Source organism: Anser anser (genome assembly GCF_964211835.1).
Source record: "Anser anser genome assembly, chromosome: 2".
NCBI lineage: Eukaryota > Metazoa > Chordata > Aves > Anseriformes > Anatidae > Anser > Anser anser.
This window is the reverse complement of record NC_139721.1, coordinates 19,667,722-19,688,234: the sequence shown is the minus strand read 5'-3', so window position 1 is coordinate 19,688,234 and position 20,513 is coordinate 19,667,722. Positions and strand designations below refer to the sequence as shown.

The 20,513-nt window shown below is 39.8% G+C and overlaps 1 protein-coding gene and 1 long non-coding RNA gene across 19 annotated transcripts in view; one reads left to right on the top strand and one right to left on the bottom strand.

Annotated features, from left to right (window-relative positions):
• OXR1 (oxidation resistance 1) overlaps positions 1 to 20,513 on the top strand; it is a 272,879-nt gene that overhangs the window by 182,223 nt on the left and 70,143 nt on the right. For 2 of the 18 annotated variants that reach the window (XM_083826446.1, XM_083826458.1), the window contains exon 1: positions 11,754 to 12,028. The exons of 11 other annotated variants lie outside the window; for them this stretch is intronic. In XM_083826446.1, the coding sequence (XP_083682572.1) occupies positions 11,875 to 12,028 (154 nt within the window). In that variant the 5' untranslated portion in view covers positions 11,754 to 11,874. Of the gene's footprint in view, positions 1 to 4,511; positions 4,602 to 11,753; positions 12,029 to 12,843; positions 12,864 to 20,513 lie in introns of those variants that run through there. 5 more of the 18 variants (XM_083826447.1, XM_083826442.1, XM_083826448.1 and 2 more) reach the window with 4 other exon arrangements.
• LOC310895316 lies at positions 8,116 to 11,737 on the bottom strand. The gene is made up of 2 exons (XR_014580608.1): positions 11,037 to 11,737; positions 8,116 to 9,324 (listed from the first exon to the last, which is right to left on the bottom strand). It is a non-coding gene; the product is annotated as an uncharacterized lncRNA (long non-coding RNA).

Sequence of the window (20,513 nt, the reverse complement as noted above, 5' to 3'; positions counted from 1 at the left end):
TTTGGGGCACTGGTTTGTTTTTTATGTGTATTCTAAAGAGCTGAGAACAACCTCATTGCCCAACAAATCCAAATTATCTGCTTCCCTTCACTTTTCCTAGAAATGTTTTAAACAGAAGTCAGAATAATTATGGTATTTAAAAAAATGCTTTACTCAGAGAGTAAACTGAAAGGCAATTTCTCAAAGTGCTGAGCAATCAGAGCACCTGGGTGTTGGTAGTTTAACTCACAAGTGTTCATAGAGGTTTGGCATAAAGTCCTTAGAAGTCACTCAGTTTGGGCATAGGCACAGGTTTTTTGGAACAAACAAACAAACGTGGTCATGCTTGTAAGCTGTGCTTGGCCAAGGAAAACAAAGTAATTGCTCTTAGTGCTTTGTGCTGTGCGTCAACAGTAAAACTATTCTTTCCCTCTGGTTGTGTTTTAAAGTGTTTTAGCTCAATCTTGTACATTTTGTAGTTAGAATTTTTATGGCTTATTAGACGACTGACTCTGACACAGGTGTAAGACTTTGGCAAGCAAATCTTGGGTATTGCTGCTGCTGAGAAGTTAGACCATTACATGATGATAGACTGTTTCCAGGTTCATTTTTAAAGAGACAAAATATTCCTACAGAGTTATTATGGGCTCCTCTCGGTAACACTCTCTTCTGTAATCCACTTAATCTCTCAATTGTAACAGTTCTTCCATTCCTGACGGTAACTTTGCATGAGAGTAAATCATTTGGACTACAAACAAATGAAAAATAAATAAACAGGATTAATCTTCCTAAAAGCCTTGAATCTTAAAGGTTCAGTTTATTTTTTTCAAAACTAAAGAATCGCCTTTCATATATATGCACATGGAGGAGCAGTACTGTAAAACTCCTGTGCCAACTATTTGTATTACAGAGGGCGAAGCAGCATCTGCAGAGTCAGGGTGTGGGCAGGCTCCTCTTCCTGGCTGCCGGCAAGCATGGCAGTGCAGCTGCGCCAGCACAGAGGGATATTTGTTAGCTAAATCTAAAGCTGCTGTAAGATACATTCTCTGTCCTTTCAGAGTTCTTCTCAGGCTGGTCTACAGCCACTATAATACACCTAGGATGTCTGACAGAATCTGACCATTGCTCGTCAGTTCTTTATTTTTTTCCACATTTGCTTTCCTGTCTAGACCATAACTTCAGAGCCCTTAGTGCTTAGACATTTTAAAATTTCCTGTATTTGGATTATTTTCCATGTAGGTTCCTGACTTTGCTACCCCATACTCTTTTTGACTCCTCTCTAAATGAAGTTATCGACATTGGCAGTGGGTGACATTTCCAATTTTCTGCATACGGTAACTGAAGTGAAGCCACACCAACTTCAATTCACTTCACAACACTCGGAGAAAAATGAAGGCAAAGCAATAGTTTTTCTCCTCTGTGCTTCAAGATCTGCAGCAATTGAGGTGTCTTGTATCTCTCTGAGCCTCCAGACCGGTTCTTCTGAGCTTCCTCAGTCTGTATAGGTTGCCCAACTCCGCAACGTAAATGAATGAAAGAAAGAACTTGTGGAGGACCCCTCCTGGTTCCAGAGCAAGGGGACCAGGGCAGTGTCACGGCATCAGAATGGCTGGGCAGGATGAGGTCAGTGCAGTGCTTTAGATCCCATCTGGCTCAGTATTCTGTTTGCCACAGTGCCCAGTAGCAGGTAATTAGAGAAAAAATACAGAAAAGAACAAATATGGAATGACACTTTGCTGGTATTTCCTCCAAGCTTTAGGGAGTCTGTGGCAGAGGGACTTCCAAAAGCCAGAGTTTGCTTCTGCATTTTCATGCTTGATGGTTCTTGATAGACTTTCTATGAATTTTTCTAATTATTTTCTGAATCATTCATAGTTTTGGCATATAAAACATCCTGGGGTAACGAATTCTGTGATTCATTTCTGTTGTATAACAAAATATTTTCTTTAAATCATCTGCCAATTAATTTTATTAGGTGCCCTTCTTATTATGAGAAACAGCGAGTAGTTTTGTTTTTTTTTTTTTTATTTTTTTATTTTCTACTTATCTACATTGTATTTTTCCTCTGCTTTCCTAGAGGGAAGCAGCTTGACACCTGTGTTGCTCTGTTCAGTACATTTTCTGTATACATTATATCCTTTTTGAGAAAGGATGACCAGCAGTACAATCTATGTTAATGAAAAAATATATATTTGATACATATTTTTTCTAATATTTTTATTATATATAATTCATATTTATTTTGCTTTTCAGGTGTCTGTTGACTGACATTTTCATAAGTCCCTTATGGGTCATTTAAAGTTCATCGCCATGTGTATATATAAACATAGTTGTGCACATGGGGAAAAAAAGTCTACTCTGCTTTTATCGACAGTGAATTTCAACCACCATTTTATTTATGATCTGTATTATAAAATATTTTTAATTACTTTCAGTAGATTGGACTTTCCTGCATAACTGTGTATCACCAGCAAAAACCATCACCTTCCTGTTCGCTCCTCCTTGCCTAATAATCCAGTAAGTTGAAAAGCACGAATCTCTGTTGGGCTGCCCTGATAATTTTTCATCTTCTGTTGTGAAATCCAACCTCTTTCTTACTGTAGAGGATGTTAAACGATGAGCCCTCTCATCCTACAATGTCTTTGTTTCCTTAGCAAGGGACTTTGTGAAAAGCTTTCTAGAAATATGAATATGTTGCTATCAACTGATTATTCTTATCCACGTGTTACTGACTCCTTCAAAGAAAAGTACTGAATTTACAAAACCAGGACCTAAAACTTTTGTTAATAATTTGTTATTGTACTTATCCAGATGTCTTTTAATTTTATGGTTACAATTAAATGTCTTCACAAAGTCTGGAGTAACACCAGGGACCCTTTACTACTACCAAGTCTACCAAAGCTTTCTCTGCAAGAAAGGAAAATTACTGGGGATCTGTAACAAGTTTAAAACCTTAGTTTTAGTGCAAAATTGGTTCAGGCTCCTAATAAAGATGATATTTAATTACAGCAATAAAGAATATGTCAGCACTACTGAACTTCAAAATGAACAGCTGTAATTTTAGTGCTTGAAGAGACAGATAAGAAAGAACCCAGTGGCATATTTAATACTCTATATTTAAGAAAAATTGAGCTTTTATAATCAGACAGTATTATGGAAGGTTACTAACAAAAATTAAGCAATTACATTTTATGCAGAGTGAAACTTACTTATATGGACCTGGTTTCCTTCAACAGCATCAGCATCTCAGCATTCAATACTACTACCTCATTTCTGCACCAGTGTATTGTCCACCCAGCCCAATTGATTAACTGGGCTAGTTACTCAAATTTCTGGAACGAAAATGAGAAAGTTGCACTACACTAGTTAGGGTACTGTGCTACTAGAAATCACACCTTTCTTCAGTGACCTTCAGCTATGAGACATATCCAGTGTGTGACTTCAACATCATATTAGCAGCAACTTGGGAGGCAAGTCCCATCAATGCTCAAATATCTGAATTTGGCCTTTTGTATTTAATAAGAAAACAGATCAAACCTAGACAATACTTTTTACCCCTTCTATTGTCAGCATTACCTTTCCATTCACTGAGGTTCATTGGCCATACTAAGATTCATGGCCAAACCAGTAATCTGTATACATTTCTAGCCTTGAACTAGGCTGGAATTCATTAATATTATGAAATACAGTTGGGAGAAGTAAGCTTTTGACTTCTGCAAAATAAAGCAACCTGTTTCCTTGACAAGAAGCATGCTAATAGCACATCACATTTAACTTCTGTGAGCCAAATAACTTACCAATTCTGAGTTTTCATCCTCAGTAAAAGTGAAAAAGTAAAAAAGTAAAAAAGCCTTGACAGATAACTATAAATTACCTATGAAAACAAACGTGTTTCCTTGTGTGTTTGTTTTTTTACACAATGTATGTATACAGTATTTCATCCTCAGATGAAATACAATGGAAGACAGTGAGATATTCCATTAGGCATTCTGTATGAAGGCTGCAGAAAAGTCTATCTAAACAAACAGAAGTAAATAAATTGGAGGCAAATATAGGATCTGTAAAGCTGTGTATGTGCATAGGTTCTCAATGGTGTATACAGCATTGCAGCTAAATGTGGCTGAATGCAAGAGAGAAAACACTGCACATGATCTCTGGGGAAAGCCATGATGGTAATCAAAGACAAGATACTAAAATGTGAGGGAGAGGAGAGTACTGTAAAGCTGAGAAATGTTAGGTGAAAAAAAATAATGTATATACAATAGTTTCTTAATGCAGCGATAATACAGTAATGGATGGCCTTCAAATGTTTTAGCTAGCTAGAAGCAATGTATCTAATTTTTCAGGATAAATTGTAGTAATTAATCCCAAAAGAACAGAGTGACTAACCTCCACGGGTTTTATACATGATTTTATGGGAGCAAATGAATCAGGCATATGCTTGTGATGTGGTGCCAGTGGGGGAGGGAAGGAGAAAAAGAGCAGATGTTCCTTACGAAGGAAGATTTAACAAGAAAGAAAAAGCAGAACTTCCTCCTAATAATCAACATACTCCTTCTTGGTTTTCATTCAAAAGGAAATTTCAGGAATGTCGCACACAGATTTATACGTCTCAGGAAAAGGTACGTACAAAAGGCTTTCACTCACTCACTCGATGTAAGGAAAAGAGCGACAACAACAGAAAATCAGGTAGCAAAGAACAGAACAGAATTCAGGATTCAGTCTTTTTCATCTAATCCTTAATCCTTGAATGCACTGCCTAAGCAGGAGCAAGTAAAAAAGAAAATCAGTAACTCATTACAAGAATAAAATTGCAGCTAGAAGGATCAGTTGTTGCCATTAGCCTTATTGAGGCTCCTGATAAATTCTGATCATATTTTTGGCCCATTTATCTCAAAAACATCATTCTACTTCAGATGGCATTCCTACTTAGAACTCGCATTATGAGGCTGCTCATCAGCTGTTCTTAACTCTGCTTTTTCCAGGTGTCTGAGTAGAATCATTTTGTTCAGAACCATGAAAAGGATCCTTCTATCTTCATGTCTAAAAGCTGCAACTAAAGCTCAAAACTTAGAACTAAAAGCCAATATATTTTCTGAATTGGAAACTTGATTTGGTGCCAACTGAATATGATGTGAGCATGTGACAAGCAGTCGATTATGTCTTCAAACAGATAGAACCTTTTCATCACTTCAGCTATTAATGTGAGGTTTTCATCCCAAGACTATGGCTTTCTAAAGTATGTGAACCTTGCTATGAATATGTGGAATACAGATGGTCAGGAGGTGGCAAGACATTGATCATAAAGCAGATATTTTTTATGTTAATGATCCAAATCAGTGATTTGGTTTGAAATCTCAGTTGTATCATGATTGCTTAGTCTTAATGGTATACTACAGAATGGAGCTTCCACAACGGTAAGTATCCTACCAGAGGGACATTTTATGTTATTTTGAACCAATCTGGCAATGAAAAAAAGTCTATGGTGAGTTGGAATTTGGTTCTATTGTTTCTGAGCAAGTTTCTGCAACCTCCTTAGAGGGATACAGTACATTAAAAATATGATAAGCATTTAGTGAGTGTTAAGGAAAGAATTGTTATAGTTGTACTGCAAAAAGGAAAAAAAAAAAAAGGATAAAGAGAAGACTGTCTAGGATTCACATACCTGATGAATAATCAATTTTCCAATCTGCTTTCATAGGCAGTATTTATCTTTTCTATAAATTATGTGTCTGTGGAGGATGGGATTAACTAGTAAATAGTACAGTTATCAATTATATTGTCAGTGAGTTTCAAAAGTCATGATGAAAGAACAAAATGTCAGTAAGATGATGACATGAAGACAGGGACACATCTGTGCCTACTGAAAATTAACTTTGTCCTGCTATTATTCTACCTAGCAAGCATCCTTAAACTGCATGGGTGTCTGTATATACATGCCTGTGCATGCATATCCCTTAGGGTCTAAATTAATTTTCATAAAATTCCCTGAACAGAACAGGATGTTCCCTTCGTAATAAGCTATTATTATTATTAAATAAGTATGAACTGAAGACCTGGAGGTCATTTCATGTTTATTTGATAAGGTAGACTTTATATACAGCTGTGTAATTGCACTTGAAACTGAAGTTCTGCCATAAACATGGAAAAGTCCCAGCAAGATACGTGTTTGTCTTCAGGGACAAATTTGAAAACTTCCATGTTTATATCTTTGATATTATAACAAATGCTGATATATGTTATTGTAGTACAGAACATTTCTACATCTAAGCATCCATAATATTCTTTGGGAAAATAAGGAAAATACAGATTTATTTTAGAATATGTATTTTAGTAACACTAATTCTGTCACTTTTTATTTTGAAAAATACTTTTAGCATAGATGAGAGTTGGATAGTGACTACGGGATATCATTTTTCAGGGAAGGTGGGTAACTGAGGAAACAAAGATTGTAATCTACTTAACTGCTCTGAAAATTCAGGCCACATGCAGCTGATAATTTGTGCTTACTAAAGAGTCAAAAATTGTGGCATGCTTTTGAAATCTGATCAAATTATTTTGAAGGATGAGGCTACGCATATATTATGGAGTAAAATACACTCTACATTCACTTCTGTTGAGTTTCATATGCTTAATATACGTTTTCATGACTATGCTATGTATGTCAGCACAGGAAACTTATTAATTTTGCCTTTTTTCTATTTCAGTAATGTCTTAGATTTGATTATATGTTGTATTTATATGGTGTTTCTACCTTTACTATCTAATTGAAGTTATGGCATCAAGATTTTTTAAATCTGGCTAGAAAAGCAAAAATTGCTTTCTCCTCAGAGGTTACTGTAATTAGTCAAAAGGATTTGTTGGGATGTCTTAAGTATAACTAGTCTGACTTGGATTAGGATAGATACCAACCTAACAAAACCATAAAATTGACATAACCGCAACCTTTATCAGAACAGACAAAGCACAAACAGGTCAGATGTTGCAGCAGCATCTGACAGGAATGACTTGTCTTCTTTAAACTTCTTAATCTGATAAGACAAAAACTAAACACAACAAATGTTATGGTACTTAAATATTATGAAATTAAACTTAAAAGGAGCAGTGCTTAGGACTGTGTACTTTCATGTTTAAATTAATTTTAGGGGGGGACTGAGGTACCTAAGTCCAAGACAGCTATCCAAATGTTTACCTCAGCCTGGAGAAACCTAATGTGTAGTTGTCTAGACATGTTTTTTTTTTTTGTTTTATTTTGTTTTCTACAAAAAGAAATTAAAGATTTATTGAGCCAGGTTTGAAATACAAATAAAATAGGAGTTTGACTCAGTTTTCTGCTGAGAAAGCCACTATCCTAAAAGAAAGTCTGTAATGGGGTCCTGTCTTTTTCAGTGCTATTTCAAGATTAATCAAATACACAAGCTATACTTGAAGTATCGCAGTCCACAACAAAGGAATGCCAAATTCCCTTCTTCCCAATGTTTATTCTGTCTTCTCCTTTCAGTGTTACATATTCTATGGAAGAGTGGTCAGCTTCAATGGCTGAGATGGAGACTGACCCCCATTTCATTCTAATCTGATAAGGAGCTGATTATGAAAAACTGAACCTGATGAAGCCTGAGACTCCAGGTTTACTACTTCTGAAGCTATTATGTAGATGCTGGTAGCTTCCTTCTTGCTCAGTGTTTAATCTGAGAAGAGGATGTAGTATTGTGAAACCCCATATGGACAGACACACCTAACCCACAGTTCTCAGTAAAGAACCTGTTTTCAGTATACCCATTTACTTAGTGTCACCTACTGGTTCTCTCTTTTCAACTTCTCCCAAGTTTATAGTGACACTGAACTTTAGAACTATTTGAACATTCAAAAAACCTGATTTGTGTAACCATTTTTACTTCTAGAACTATGTACTTCCATACTTCATCATTCAAATTAGTGGTTAACAGGGAAATGTGCCTGAGAATGTGGGAGTTCTGCATGCCTCAGTTCTGGTTCCTCCTTCAGGGACTGCATATGCATTCCACATTGTACTTGTCTTTTACTGAAATAGCATTGGAAACAGACTGCAGTCCGTGATTTTCTGTCTTAAGAGTTTATCCTTTTCATTAGGAAAGAAAAAAAAAAATAAATCTTGAATTATTTGACATTAATTTTTAATGAAATCTATTTTAGTAAGAGAGAGGCAAAACTTTTATGCATGCTCTAATTCAAATCCCTATTTTAGCCACCCATTATAGGTTTTGCAACCATGTAAATGGGTAGGGTCTTGACCAGATACGGTAATTTAGAATACTTAACAAAGGCAAACAGCATCATCATAGCATCAAATGAGAGCAGGTGCCTCAATAATGAGTAATAAAGCTTAAATGAGGCATTTGGTTCAGACAGTCAAAATTGCATAGTTGCATATAGGTTGCTTATACACAAATGAACACTAATTCTGACTGATTGCCAAATTACTAAAGTCAAGATTTTCTCCTCAGAAAGCATGCATAAACCTTGTTTCTCACAAGATAAAATAGGGGTTTTGTGTCAGAGCCTAGTGTACCTTTTGTCTGCAGCTTGGTAGCACTGTAAATTTGGCAAGATGAACAGCAAGAGGCCCATATCCTATACACCAGGCGTGTGAACTGTCTGAGACCTAAGGAAATTTGCACAGCATCTGCTGGCATTTTGCCTGGAATTAGTTGCTGCAATTAGCACTTATTTTCGCAAGCAACAGATCTGTCCCCAAAGAAATTATAGGTCACCACCACTTGCTGTTACACAGCTTTATCTTTTTTTTCTCTTGTTTAAAATATTTTTATATATAATTCTATGTTCACACCTTAAAAACATTTCTTTGCTCATTGTGTTATTTTCTATTTGATCAAAACTGATCCTTGTTCTCTCTTCCCTACACCGTCAGTTCTTTTAGTATGCAGCTCAAGAAGCTTTCTGTCTGCTCTCACTGTGAATCTAGTTTGGGACTTTGGAAAACGAGATCTAGCTACAAGACCAGGTTGTACCTTTACTTACAGCAATAGATTAGCATACTGCATTATTAAGTGTTGCATCATAAATACAAACATATTCTGTCACACATTTCTGTAGTTAATGAAGGTATTTTTCTGTATAATACTGACACGAAGGTATGTCCACTCATGCCATACTTTCACTATCACTTTGAGCTAACAAACACTGACACTGAAGATAGAGTGGCCTGCAACTTCCTCCCTCCCCTTGTTATCTTCCGGCCACTTCTGCTTACTCTTACATTACTTTATAACTTGTGATTCCACAGGTGTTTACACATAGTTGCAGGATGAAACAGATCTGGAGATCTAGCTGGTGATAATATTAACCCTAAAAAAAAAAAAAAAGCTTAGTTACTTACAACTAAACTAAAAGATACTTTTAAGTGGATCAGTTTTACTGTACAATTCATTCACCAGCCAAATGAATGCTGGTGCTCGCACTGGTAGTGTGGTAACAGGCACAAGCAATTAAGAGCAGGTAGGACCAGCTCTTTCTTTTGGAGGGCCAGCTTCAAATGGTTGTTGAGTTACAGAGATACACGTTCTGTGCCAATACCACAGGCTAGAAAATAATCCTTGGGGGAAAGATCCTTGTTGCACACCTAGAGATCATATACAAACTCATTAGTCCTTTTCAGCAGAATTCTGTTATTTCTAGACATTGAGAACATAAAGACATAAAGGAACGTTATTCTGTAAAGATGTTCAAAATCAATCTAAGTGTAAAAATTATCAAAAATACCATGGAAATATTTATTTGATTTAGTTTCATGGCACACATTGCTCACATAATATAATAAGTCAATATATGTCAATATAACAGAGGTGCGTATGTGGCTAGACCACTGGTGGACAAGCTGGCTCAGTTTCAAAAGGGCTGAGCACCACAGTTGTAAGCTTATTCCTGGTGCAAAACATAGGTGAATTTTCTTTAAAATAGAATCAACACGGAAAAAGACCAACCATAGTTTCTTCAAAGCAGACAGTAAAAACACTGAAATGAAATGAAAACTAATTACAGTGTTTAGGGCAAGACAGATCTGGTAGGCAGGATAGTGTGTATACTAAACACCTGGTGGTACTTGGACCATGTAGCCACTCTGTAGTTCCTTATTTATTCATTAGTACTGGAACAGACAGATTACATGTTCATCTCTACTGGCAGGTTCTATGGTGAGGGGAGAGGGAGGGAAAGCAAATTCTGCTGAAAATTTCTTCTTTTGTTTTAGTGAAAAAGTTTTATTTGGGAAAAAAAAAAAAAAGTCTTGAACATCGTTATGAACATCGTTATCTCCTGAGCAAGAACTGATTCAAGTAGTAAGTAGAAGGGTTGATTTGATTGTACTATTTACATCAAGTAACCCTCAGAAATCAGCACTCCAAAATGCTGACATTAAACTGATTTAATTGAGCAGCTGCTACAAGTGAATAGGAGTTGAGATAGCTCAGCACTTTGTTCCTCTGTTCTGCGTGTACACAATAGATTTGGCTCAACAAGAGCATTTTTTATTAAACAATGCTTTCATTTGCAGCTAGATGTAGCATATAATTACATCATACTCTGATTGGAGTCGAAGCACATTAACTTACAGTTCTGTGTTCTTAGGGTCTATGGTACAGGTAGTAAATATAATGATCTTACTGTTCTTCTGGCTTCGACATCTGCAGAATGCACATCTTAAGGCCTATGTCAATCATCAGATACAACGTCTGAGACAGCTTTCTCTACAAAAACATTGGAGTATGTTCTAACTCGTTTTACTTCTTCAAACCCTGGAAGTCCCAAGAAGTACAAGTGCAAAGAATGCAAGGATACAGAGGAACACCACAAACCAAAAGACAATTTCAAAAAGAAAGAAACATTTGTGCATATATTAAGTTCTGCTAGAAGACTGAAGTGGCTTGCTGAGTTCAGGGGCTGAGTGGGGTATCGCAGTTAGCTGCCCCTTGAAGGGGGAAAGGGTGAGGGTGACAGAGCACTGGAACTGGTTGCCCAGAGAGGTTGTGGAGTCTCCTTCTCTGGAGATATTCAAAACCCACCTGGATGCCATCCTGCTCAATGTGCCCTAGATGATCCTGCTTGGCAGGAGGACTGGACCAGATGATCTCCAGAGGTCCCTTCCAACCTCGGCCATCCTGTGATTCTGTGTGACCTGGCTGGCTTAGCACAACAGGGAAGGTGGCTTCCCAGGCAGTATGAAGGTGATTAGAGTATCGAAAGCAAAACAGCAAAACCTGATAGCATCACAGCTGCAGTGCCAAAGTACCCTAACGTCCACAACTGTCACACGATGTAAGGGACTGCCTTGATTCAGGGTTTTTGTGCTTCCTAGTGAAGGGAAGCAGAAACCCGAAAGTTTTGAGTAAACAGAAAGCTTCCTGGCACATCACCGTAAAACAGCGAGCTTGCACAAAGCATAACTAAACCCCCAAACTACAGATAAGTTCATAAATACGTGTAGGTGACGGTAAGTCAGCTTGAGACCCCAAGGAAGTAAGGTCCCAAGTGTTTTGGCTGCGGGACAGGGCGAGGAGCTGCCGGCACAGCTCCGCCTGTAGCTGCCGGGGGCCGGCAGCAGCGCGGGCCTTGCCGGGCGCCAGGCACCACAGAAAAGAGCCCCCAAAGTCCGCCTGTCCACCTCCTGTGGAAAAAAATGAAGAAACACTGAAGCATGGTGGGGGGATAAAGCGACTTTGTAGCTCCCCTCACGGCTCGGGCCCGTCCGCTCCCCCCCCCCCCCCCCCAAATGGCGGCGCCTTTAAATGGAGGCGGGGCCGGGCCCCGAAGTTTGCCCAAGTTGTGGAGCGGGGCCGGCGGAGCTGCGTGTTCAGCCCGGCCCGGCCATGGGCCCCCCCGGCCGGTAGGAGCCCCGGCGCCATGGACTACCTCACCGCCATCACCGGCAAGGGCAGCCGCCTCCTGCGCGGCACCGCGGGCCGCCTCTGGGGGGTCGTGCCCGGCGGCCTCCGCCAGGTCCGCTTCCAGGACGGCCTCGACCGCGGGGCTCCGCACCCCGCCGAGCCGCCGCCAGGTAGCGGGGGGACGGGGGCTGAAGCGGGGGGCTAGGGGTGGCTGTCGAACCTCCGAGTTCCGTGAGGAGGAGGAGGAAGGGAGAGGGCCGCGTGGGGCCGGCGGTGCCCGCCCGCCAGGCAGGGGGAGGCCCCTTGCCCTCAGGGAGGGGTGCGGTGAGACAAATGCCCCCGGGTTTGGGGGCGCTGCTGCAGTGTTTGTGTTTTTACGTGCCTGCCTGGTACTTCTGTTGGTTAAGGGGGTGTGTGTGTGGTGGGGGTGAGTGGGGAAAAGTTGCTTGGTTTGAGCTTTCCAGTGTGTGTAAGGTGGTTTCTGTCTTCTAGGTGGTCTTGGAGAACTTGCAGCACTTGGAAGTAGTTGTGGCGCTGCTAAGGGCAGAAATAGTACGTCTGCCGTTTGGTGGTTAAACGGGGTGGGCAGGGCTTTTTTTCTGGTCCTGTGTCACCCCCCCATCTTGATACTGCCTTCTTGCTGTCACGGTGGGATGGTAACTCCCTTGTGGGAGATGGGCAGGTAGGCTGGCAAGAAACACTACAAAAAAACCTTGAGGGGTGGGTAGTAGGTGGGCACTGCTCGTCTGGTCTTCTTCTGCCTCCACAATGAGGGCACTAGGGAAGTAACGCTACCAGCTGGAGGAAAGAAACAAGCCTTGCCTTGACTAGTAAAAGCAGCATGCTCTAGTGACTGCTGGGGAAGAAAGCCACATGAAGCTGAGCTTGTGAAAGTGCTTTCTAAAAATCTGAAGAGCAGTATTCAGTGAATGGTAAATCTGTTCTTGCTTTCTGTCCCGAGGAGCCCTGCCCTAAGTGGGTGAACACGTTTGTCATAGTCTGTAGGTAAGTCTGAAGTCAGGCCTCTAGTGAAAAGTAATGCTAAAGACTATTAAGTTTTATTGTTCTCTTCCTTCAGGTTATTTAGAATAAGTAAAATAACTTTTTTATCAGAAGCAAGTTCTGCTACTTACTGTAATAAGCAAGGGAAGTGTCCATGCAGCATGAGATGTGATGATAATGTCTCGTTGTGTGCTTTGGATCATGCCTTTTATATGGAAGGGCTAATAGCTGACCACCAATGTTTGCAGCGTTACTTTGTCTTGCTTTATTCCCCACTCTGTCCCTCAGCGTAAATATGTAACAGGGTGAGAAAGAGACAGCAACTGGTTTCAGCAGTGAGATAAAGTAACTCCAATAAGGTATCTACAAAATGTTAAGGGCGTTTTAACAGAGGTTATTGTTCTCTCACAGAATCAAAATGACAGTGAAACACTTCAGGCGTGTTTTGGTCTTCAATCAGTTACAAGGCCAGGTGTTCAGCTGCTGATACATGTGAGGACTTGGAGGAGGAAGCTTTCTATGGCTGTTTTTTTCCTCCTGCTCTGGCACAAAAGAGTAATTTGGACTGCATGATATTGTTCATTGTTATTTTTTTCTGTCTTTGAACAGAAAGTGTATTTCCTCATACTTTTATAATATATTTAAAGCTAGCATTAGTGAAAAGTTGAGTACAGCTCTAGAACGTGAGTTGGATTTCTGCAGATACAGAATCTGATGTGCCTTTTTGACAGAATTTTTCATTGGGTTTGTTCTAGGCCAAGACTACTGCTGAAGGCAATTAGATCTTGGCTCTCTGTACTGTTTTCTCCTTCACAGGGTTTCAGTTGTTTATAAGCAGAAACAAACTCTTGTGGAATTCAGAAGTCTTCCTGTGGCAAGCACTTGCTGGGTTTCACAGACTGCCTGTGCTGTAGTGGTAGGTGCTGTGGAAGCTGTAACAACGATTACAACACTTAAAATAGAGGTTGGATTTCAATTTAATTAGAGATGGGTCCCATGGCATTAACTCAAACTTTAATGGCAAACACTAACTACTCCAAATGTTCAGTCTCTGTATGCAGTGTTCTGGAGCCAGACTTATTATTCTGGCATTTTCCCCCCCCACCTGTGACTTTTAGAAGGATCTTTTCAGTGATTATTTTCTTTACATGGTTCACTTGTGACTCTGTTATTTCTTAGAATAGTTCTTCCATAAATATGCTTATTTATACTTCCTTGTGAAATGCGAAAACTCTAATTTTAGAAACAAACCAACCTTTTTAATTATTTTAAAACTATTTTTATTTTTACATCTTAAAGTATCTCAGTTTTGTTCTTGTAATATTAGTAATTCTACAGGCTTTTTTTTGGTTGGCTTTTGAAGCAGTTTAATAGCTGCAGTGTACTATAAGGCTTGTAAGTTCAGGGAAGTTATCCTGGCTGAACGCTGTACCTCAAATCACTGCTGCAAGCCTATATCCTTCTGCAAGTACGTGCTGAACAGATTGCTCTTTCTTAGAAGGGAGGAAGGAGAGGCTGGGAGGCTGAATAGTGCCGTGGGAGGCTGTAAACCTGTCTGACCAGTTGGTTGTGTCGGCAGCCATGCCAGTGGAGTAACTTCACGAAGGTATTCTGTCTCTTAATGAGTGTGGTGGAGGATAAAAGTATAAGGAGAAACAGAAATGCTAGAGACAGCATCCAGCTCTAACAAAGGTGCTACCAATAATTCCAGTCTGTAATTACTTCTTCAGGGAAAAAGTCATGTAAGCTTTAAAATATCACTTCTAAAGGTAGTCCATTGATAACTTCTAGAAGCCAGTCTGTGTATGGTCTGGATTTACTGGGAAGCTTTAGAACAAAATCAGTCACAGAATGGTCTGGGTTGGAGGGGACCTTTAAAGCCTGTCCAGTTCCAACCCCCTGCCATGGGCAGGGACACCTCCCACCAGACCAGGTTGCCCAGGGCCCCTCCAACCTGGCCTTGAACACCCCCAGGTATGGGGCATCCACAGCTTCTCTGGGCAGCCTGTGCCAGGGCCTCACCACCCTCTGAGAGACTTTCTTCGTTATATCTAATCTATAGATATAGATCAGATAATTTAAAACCACTGCTGCTTGTCCTGTTACTCCACTCCCTGACCAAGAATCCCTCTCCAGCTTTCTTGCAGGCCCCCTTTAGGTACTTGAAGGCCGCTATAGGGTCTGCCCCCAAGCCTTTTCTTCTTGAGGCTGAACAACCCCAACTCCATCAACCTGTCTGCATAGGAGAGCTGCTGCTTGATCACATTTGTGGCCCTCTTCTAGACTTGCTCCAACAGGTCCGTGTCTTCCTTGTGCTGGGGGCCCCAGAGCTCAATGCAGCACTCTAGGTGGGCTCTCATGGGAGCAGAGTAGAGCAGGAGAATCAACTCTCTCACCTGTTGGCCACGCTGTTTTTGTAGCTCAGAAAACCAAACATATCCCGGGGTGCAAGCATGCACATTGTTGACTTATGTTGAGTTTTTCAACAACCACCACCCCCGGGTCCTTTTCTTTAGGGCTGCTTGCCATCCATTCTTCACCCAACCTGTATTTCTGCTTGGGATTATCCTGGCCCAGATGCAGGACCTTGCACTTGGCTTTGTTGAACCTCACGAGGTTCACGCAGGCCCACCTCTCAAGCCTGTCCAGGTTCCTCTGGATGGCAGCCCTTCTGTCCAGCATGTCAACCACATCACACAGCGTGGTAGCTGTGTATCTTTTGTTTTGTTTATTGGTGTATATATTGCAGGTGTTAGTGTGTTGAAATTGCATGCGTTTTTCTTTGCTTTATGATGCAACTCAGGGCTTTAGGGAATGTGTGATTAAGGGTAATCCTCAATGCAGAATTAATTTGAACATTCAGTTTAATTTGAGTTTCATCCATACAAACATTACTTAAATGAGCCAACAGCACGTCCCATAGCTTAGTATGCTGTGTCCTTTATCTGTTGTGAAAGGGAGAGTGTTGCTCAAAGAGTTATTTTGCTTCTTTTCTGTGGTACTGGTGAGATTGTATGCAGACTATGTCCTGTTTTGTGCAGCAAAGCTCGAGAGGCTGCTGAGAAACTGCAGAGGGTACAGCAGAAGAGTGTGCCAGTATATTTAGGGGCCTAGGATATACAACCTGTGTGGGGCTGAGGGAGCTGGCCTTTAGCCTTGCAAAGCATCAGGGTGATCTAGGGGCAATCTGAGAGCAACCTACATCTGCTTAAAGGGCCATGCTTTTCTCAGTTGTAACAGATGATAAAAGAAGGCACAACAGCCACAAGTTTTGGCTTGGGAGGTTCAAACTGGACATAACAAGAACTTCACAAGGAGGGTGGAACATCACTGGGACAGATTACAGGGTAGTTTACGTAACTCAGAAGTTTTACTGGCTTGGCTCCACCAAGCCCCAGCTGACCTGATCTGATGTTGACAGTAGCCCTGCTTTGAAGTGGGGGCTGGAGTAGATGTACTTCAGATTTCTTCCAGGTAACACTTTGATCCTGAGTGCAGACCTCTACACCTGGAGCTGTTCTTAGACATCCTCACCTCGCTTCTGTCTGTAGTTAGTTCACGGAGGGAGAAGGTAAACTGCAGCCTTCCTGCAATATGTATTTTAAGTACAGAAGTTAAAGAAATGAAAATCAGTCATTTAGAATATCCTCTTAGTATGTCAGAAATTGTTCTAGCTGCCTTCTATTAAGAGATTGTGATGTTTCCCCCCCACCTCCCCGGCTGAACTTCATGGTTCACTTTTCAACCTGGTGGCCTGTGGGTTTATTTACACTTCTTGTCGTATCAGCTCTTGCCTGATAACAATACGCAGTATATCCAGTAAGCCATGTGTCCTGTAAGTGCTCTGAACTTCAGTGAAGGTAGCAGCAGTTCAAGTAGAAAGAAATATTCAGGGCCAAGTTACAGTGTGTTTGTGAAGTCCTGCTGTGAAACTTAGTATCTGCCTTTTTTAATCTCAGATTAAAGCCCTTAAAAGAATAGGGTAGGTTATTTTTTCACTTAATTTCTTAAAAGTTAAGTGCTTAATAGGGATAAATTTTAACAGATGTATGATAAAGCATGATAGAAGTTTCAAATTGGAGAGACAATTCTTGTGTTTTCTTGTACACGCTGATCCAGATGAAGCATGCGTAAAATGTACCAGCACCCTTTACAAAGACATTAATGTTTCTCTATCATGTCTGAAAATACTTCAGTTGATACATTCAGAGATTGCATTTTCTTATGCCTGTGTTGGGCTGGTGACTCAGTCATCTTGTGATATGTTAATATATGCACAATGTTTTCTTCCAACTGTGCTCTACTAGTTTATATCAGAAATTCTTGAGTGTTCAGTGGGTATGGGATGTTAAATGCTCTTTCACTTCACCTTACGCTTTGTACTGCTACATTTTACCTTGCTTCTTTTCTCCAGGATTTGCGGCTACAGAATTCCTCATGTCATTTTGACTGTTATTGATTTTTTTTTAATTCCAATTTTGTTTGCTGATGTGTGATTGAGTTGCTCTTCAGGCTAGTCTATTGGGACCTCATAAGTATATCCCTCCATTCTGCTAGTTTCTGTTTCACTTTCCTGTTTAGCTAGTTTTTGACATAGGTAATTCTTAATTGAGTTGTTACTACTCAATAGGGTTCTGATATATCAGATGTTTTACTGAAGTTTGGTTTGTATTTCAGTCATCTACTAGATTAATTTATAATAGAGGTACAATTTATTCTGTTGTTGATTTCTTTTGATTGTATTGCATTTTTCTGTTTTAATGTGTCATGTTGCATTTTTATCTTTCTGATTAATTCCAGTTTCTGACATTAAAACTGTTTTGAAGCTGCTGTTCTGCTGAGGTCAGACCTGCAGTGCCAGCCTTTATAACACAAGGGACTCCTTCTTCCCACATAGAGGACTGTCATCCAGTTGAATTACATAAGGTTCCTTTCAGCCTATTCCTCCAGCCTGTCTGTGCCCCTCTGAATGGCAGTCCAACCCTCTAATATGTTGACTGGTCCCCCAGTTAGATGTCATCTGCAAGCCTAATGCAATAAACTTGTACAATACAGTATTTACAGAAGCATTGATTATAACTTCACATGCACAGTAGGTCTATTTCCATGTTTGCAGAGTAGTTTTAGAGCATGTCATTTTACAGCACATCATCTGCTGCATCATTAGGAAAGCTAACTGATTCTGAGCTCTCGAAAAAAGTAAGCACCATTGTCTTAAATACGACAAGGCAAAGTGTAAAATCATAAAGATATGGGCTAAGGTTAACTGGACTTGTTGCTTGCTCTTCAAACTGTGTGCGCTATTGTGTTGACTTGATGTACAACAAAATGGTTCTAAATATCTGAAAGAAAAAGACTATTGTCAGAAATGCTCAGAAGTTAACTTCCTTTTCAATCTCAGTATCACTTTTTTTTTGACTTGTTTTCATTTAATGAATGTTTTCATTATTACATGCACTTATTTGGTCTGCCAAAAGGTTCTACAGTAGGTGGATACTGCAGCTGGTTAGGCTCTGAGGTATTAAACTCTATACATATATATTTAGGTGAAACATTGGAGGAAGTTTACTGTTATTAGCACATTTGGTGGCATAATCTGAAAACTTAGTGAAGTATTTCTGTTTACCCTGAGTGTGAAACATTCTTTTAGAAGAAAGCCAATGTGATGTAGGTAGCAGGAGTGTCATGCATGGAGCAGGCTCTGTCTTCTAACTATTTGAAGAAGTGGCCTGCTAATACAGGATACCTTAAATCTGATTCTAGTGGTGATTCTTCTGTCCTGAAATCATGTAGTTAATTATTTCTGCCTATGTGCTATACAGCTGACTAGAGGGTTGTATGCTATGAGGGGGACTGCAAAACGAACTTGAATCAGGGTTGAATGCATGTTACAGGAAGAAGTTGTTCTGCTATGTTTGTTAATCCTGCAACATCATTTTGAGGTCTCATGCCTTTAGTTTGGGCCTTTGCATTTAAGAAAAATGAGCAAAATGATCATGAGATTAATGATAAAGATCAGTGGTTTCAAGAACATGGCTTACTAAGAAAGACTGAACCACACAGTGACAAGCAGTTGCTTAGCATAGGGAAGAAGACAAAAGGGGGCATTGTTTATGGTGTTGCCTTGGCCTGAACTGCTAAAACTTCAGCTAGGAAGTTGTAGACTGCCAGCATGTTGTAGGTTATTGTTTGGGTCTCCTGTTCTGCACCCCATCACTCCCCCTGACTTCCTAAAATTTTTGGAGATAACTGAAAATAATGGTCCATACCTAACTGCAGGAGGAGGAGAAGGGTCAGTGAGACAACTGCTCTGCTGAGATGTAGCCCCTGCTGTTAGGAGCTCAGGGGTGGGGAGAGGGAACATACCACCAAGCCTTGTGGAATACAGAGATTTCCTATTTTAATCTTTTTTGGTTCTTTATAAATAGATTACAAAGATCTAATTGCTACTGAGCAGAACTAATCTAATAAAAATGTACCATCTATTCTTCTGTTTTATCAGTTAGGAAATTGTTTCATGTGGTGCTAAATAGCAACTTATTAGACTAGCTTTCAAGGAAAGGTTACTTTCCTTCCGTACTTCCTTATGTGATTCAGTTTTTAAAAATTTTTACGTCATACTGTTTGCTTTTTTTAAGGTTCTGTAAAAAGATTGTCCTTGATAAACACTTAACAAGTCTGCTGCCTCTTCCTTAAATGCATACATATCTGTAGTGTAATGCACAGTTCTTGTTTGCAAAAAAAAAAAAGCCTCCTTTTATTACATCTTCTTGGCCATAATAAGCTCAGTGACTAATTGCAAATAATTTGAATTAACTGTTGACTTGTTCAGCTTGTTTGCTTTTTTAAAGGATTCTTGTTTAGCTTATAAATTCTTCTGGAAAAGTTATTTGTATAACTTCTGATAACAATGACATTAATAAAAACAAAGTTTGAGTGTCATTGAAAGCTATTTTAAATATTAAAATTCAGGTTTATTTTAGATATTGCAGAAAAACAGTGGAGTAAAGAAAGACTAATACATTTTACTCAATGGAGAACTTGAAGATAGACTGAAGAAGAACTGCTTACAAGTATTTCATTGCATTGTTTCTTGGTTCAAAACTTGTTCTCTTTATCAGCACTTACTGCAAGTCCAAAGGATGCACTAGAAGCATGAAAACTGGAAATGGGAAGTTTGCAAGCCAGGGCAGATGGTTTAAGAAATGAGAAATGCCACCCTTGTCATGCTGATTTGAAACAGTGCCACATGGAAAGTACTTTCAGTCAACCAAAATTCAATAGTGCAGGGCCTTACAGAGGCAATTAGTAAAAGCCACCTATAAATGTTGGAATTCAGCTTAAGTTGTCTTCAGGTATCATATCAATGATGCTGCTATTACATATTTTAAGATCCAAGTTACCTTATCTAAAGCTCTGTTCCTAAGAACCCCTTTCCTAGTTTGTATAAATGTATTAGAAAGCAGGACTCTTGTTATTCTACTTCTGTTGATGATGAGGTAACAGTTCTTATGCTTGTGGTGGTCTTACTCAGCTGTGCAGCTGAGCTCCACCACAACCACTCTCTCGCTCCCCCTTCTCAAAGGGAAAAGTGGAGAAAATACAATGGAAAGCACTCAAGGCTTGAGATAAGGACAGGGACATTACTCAACA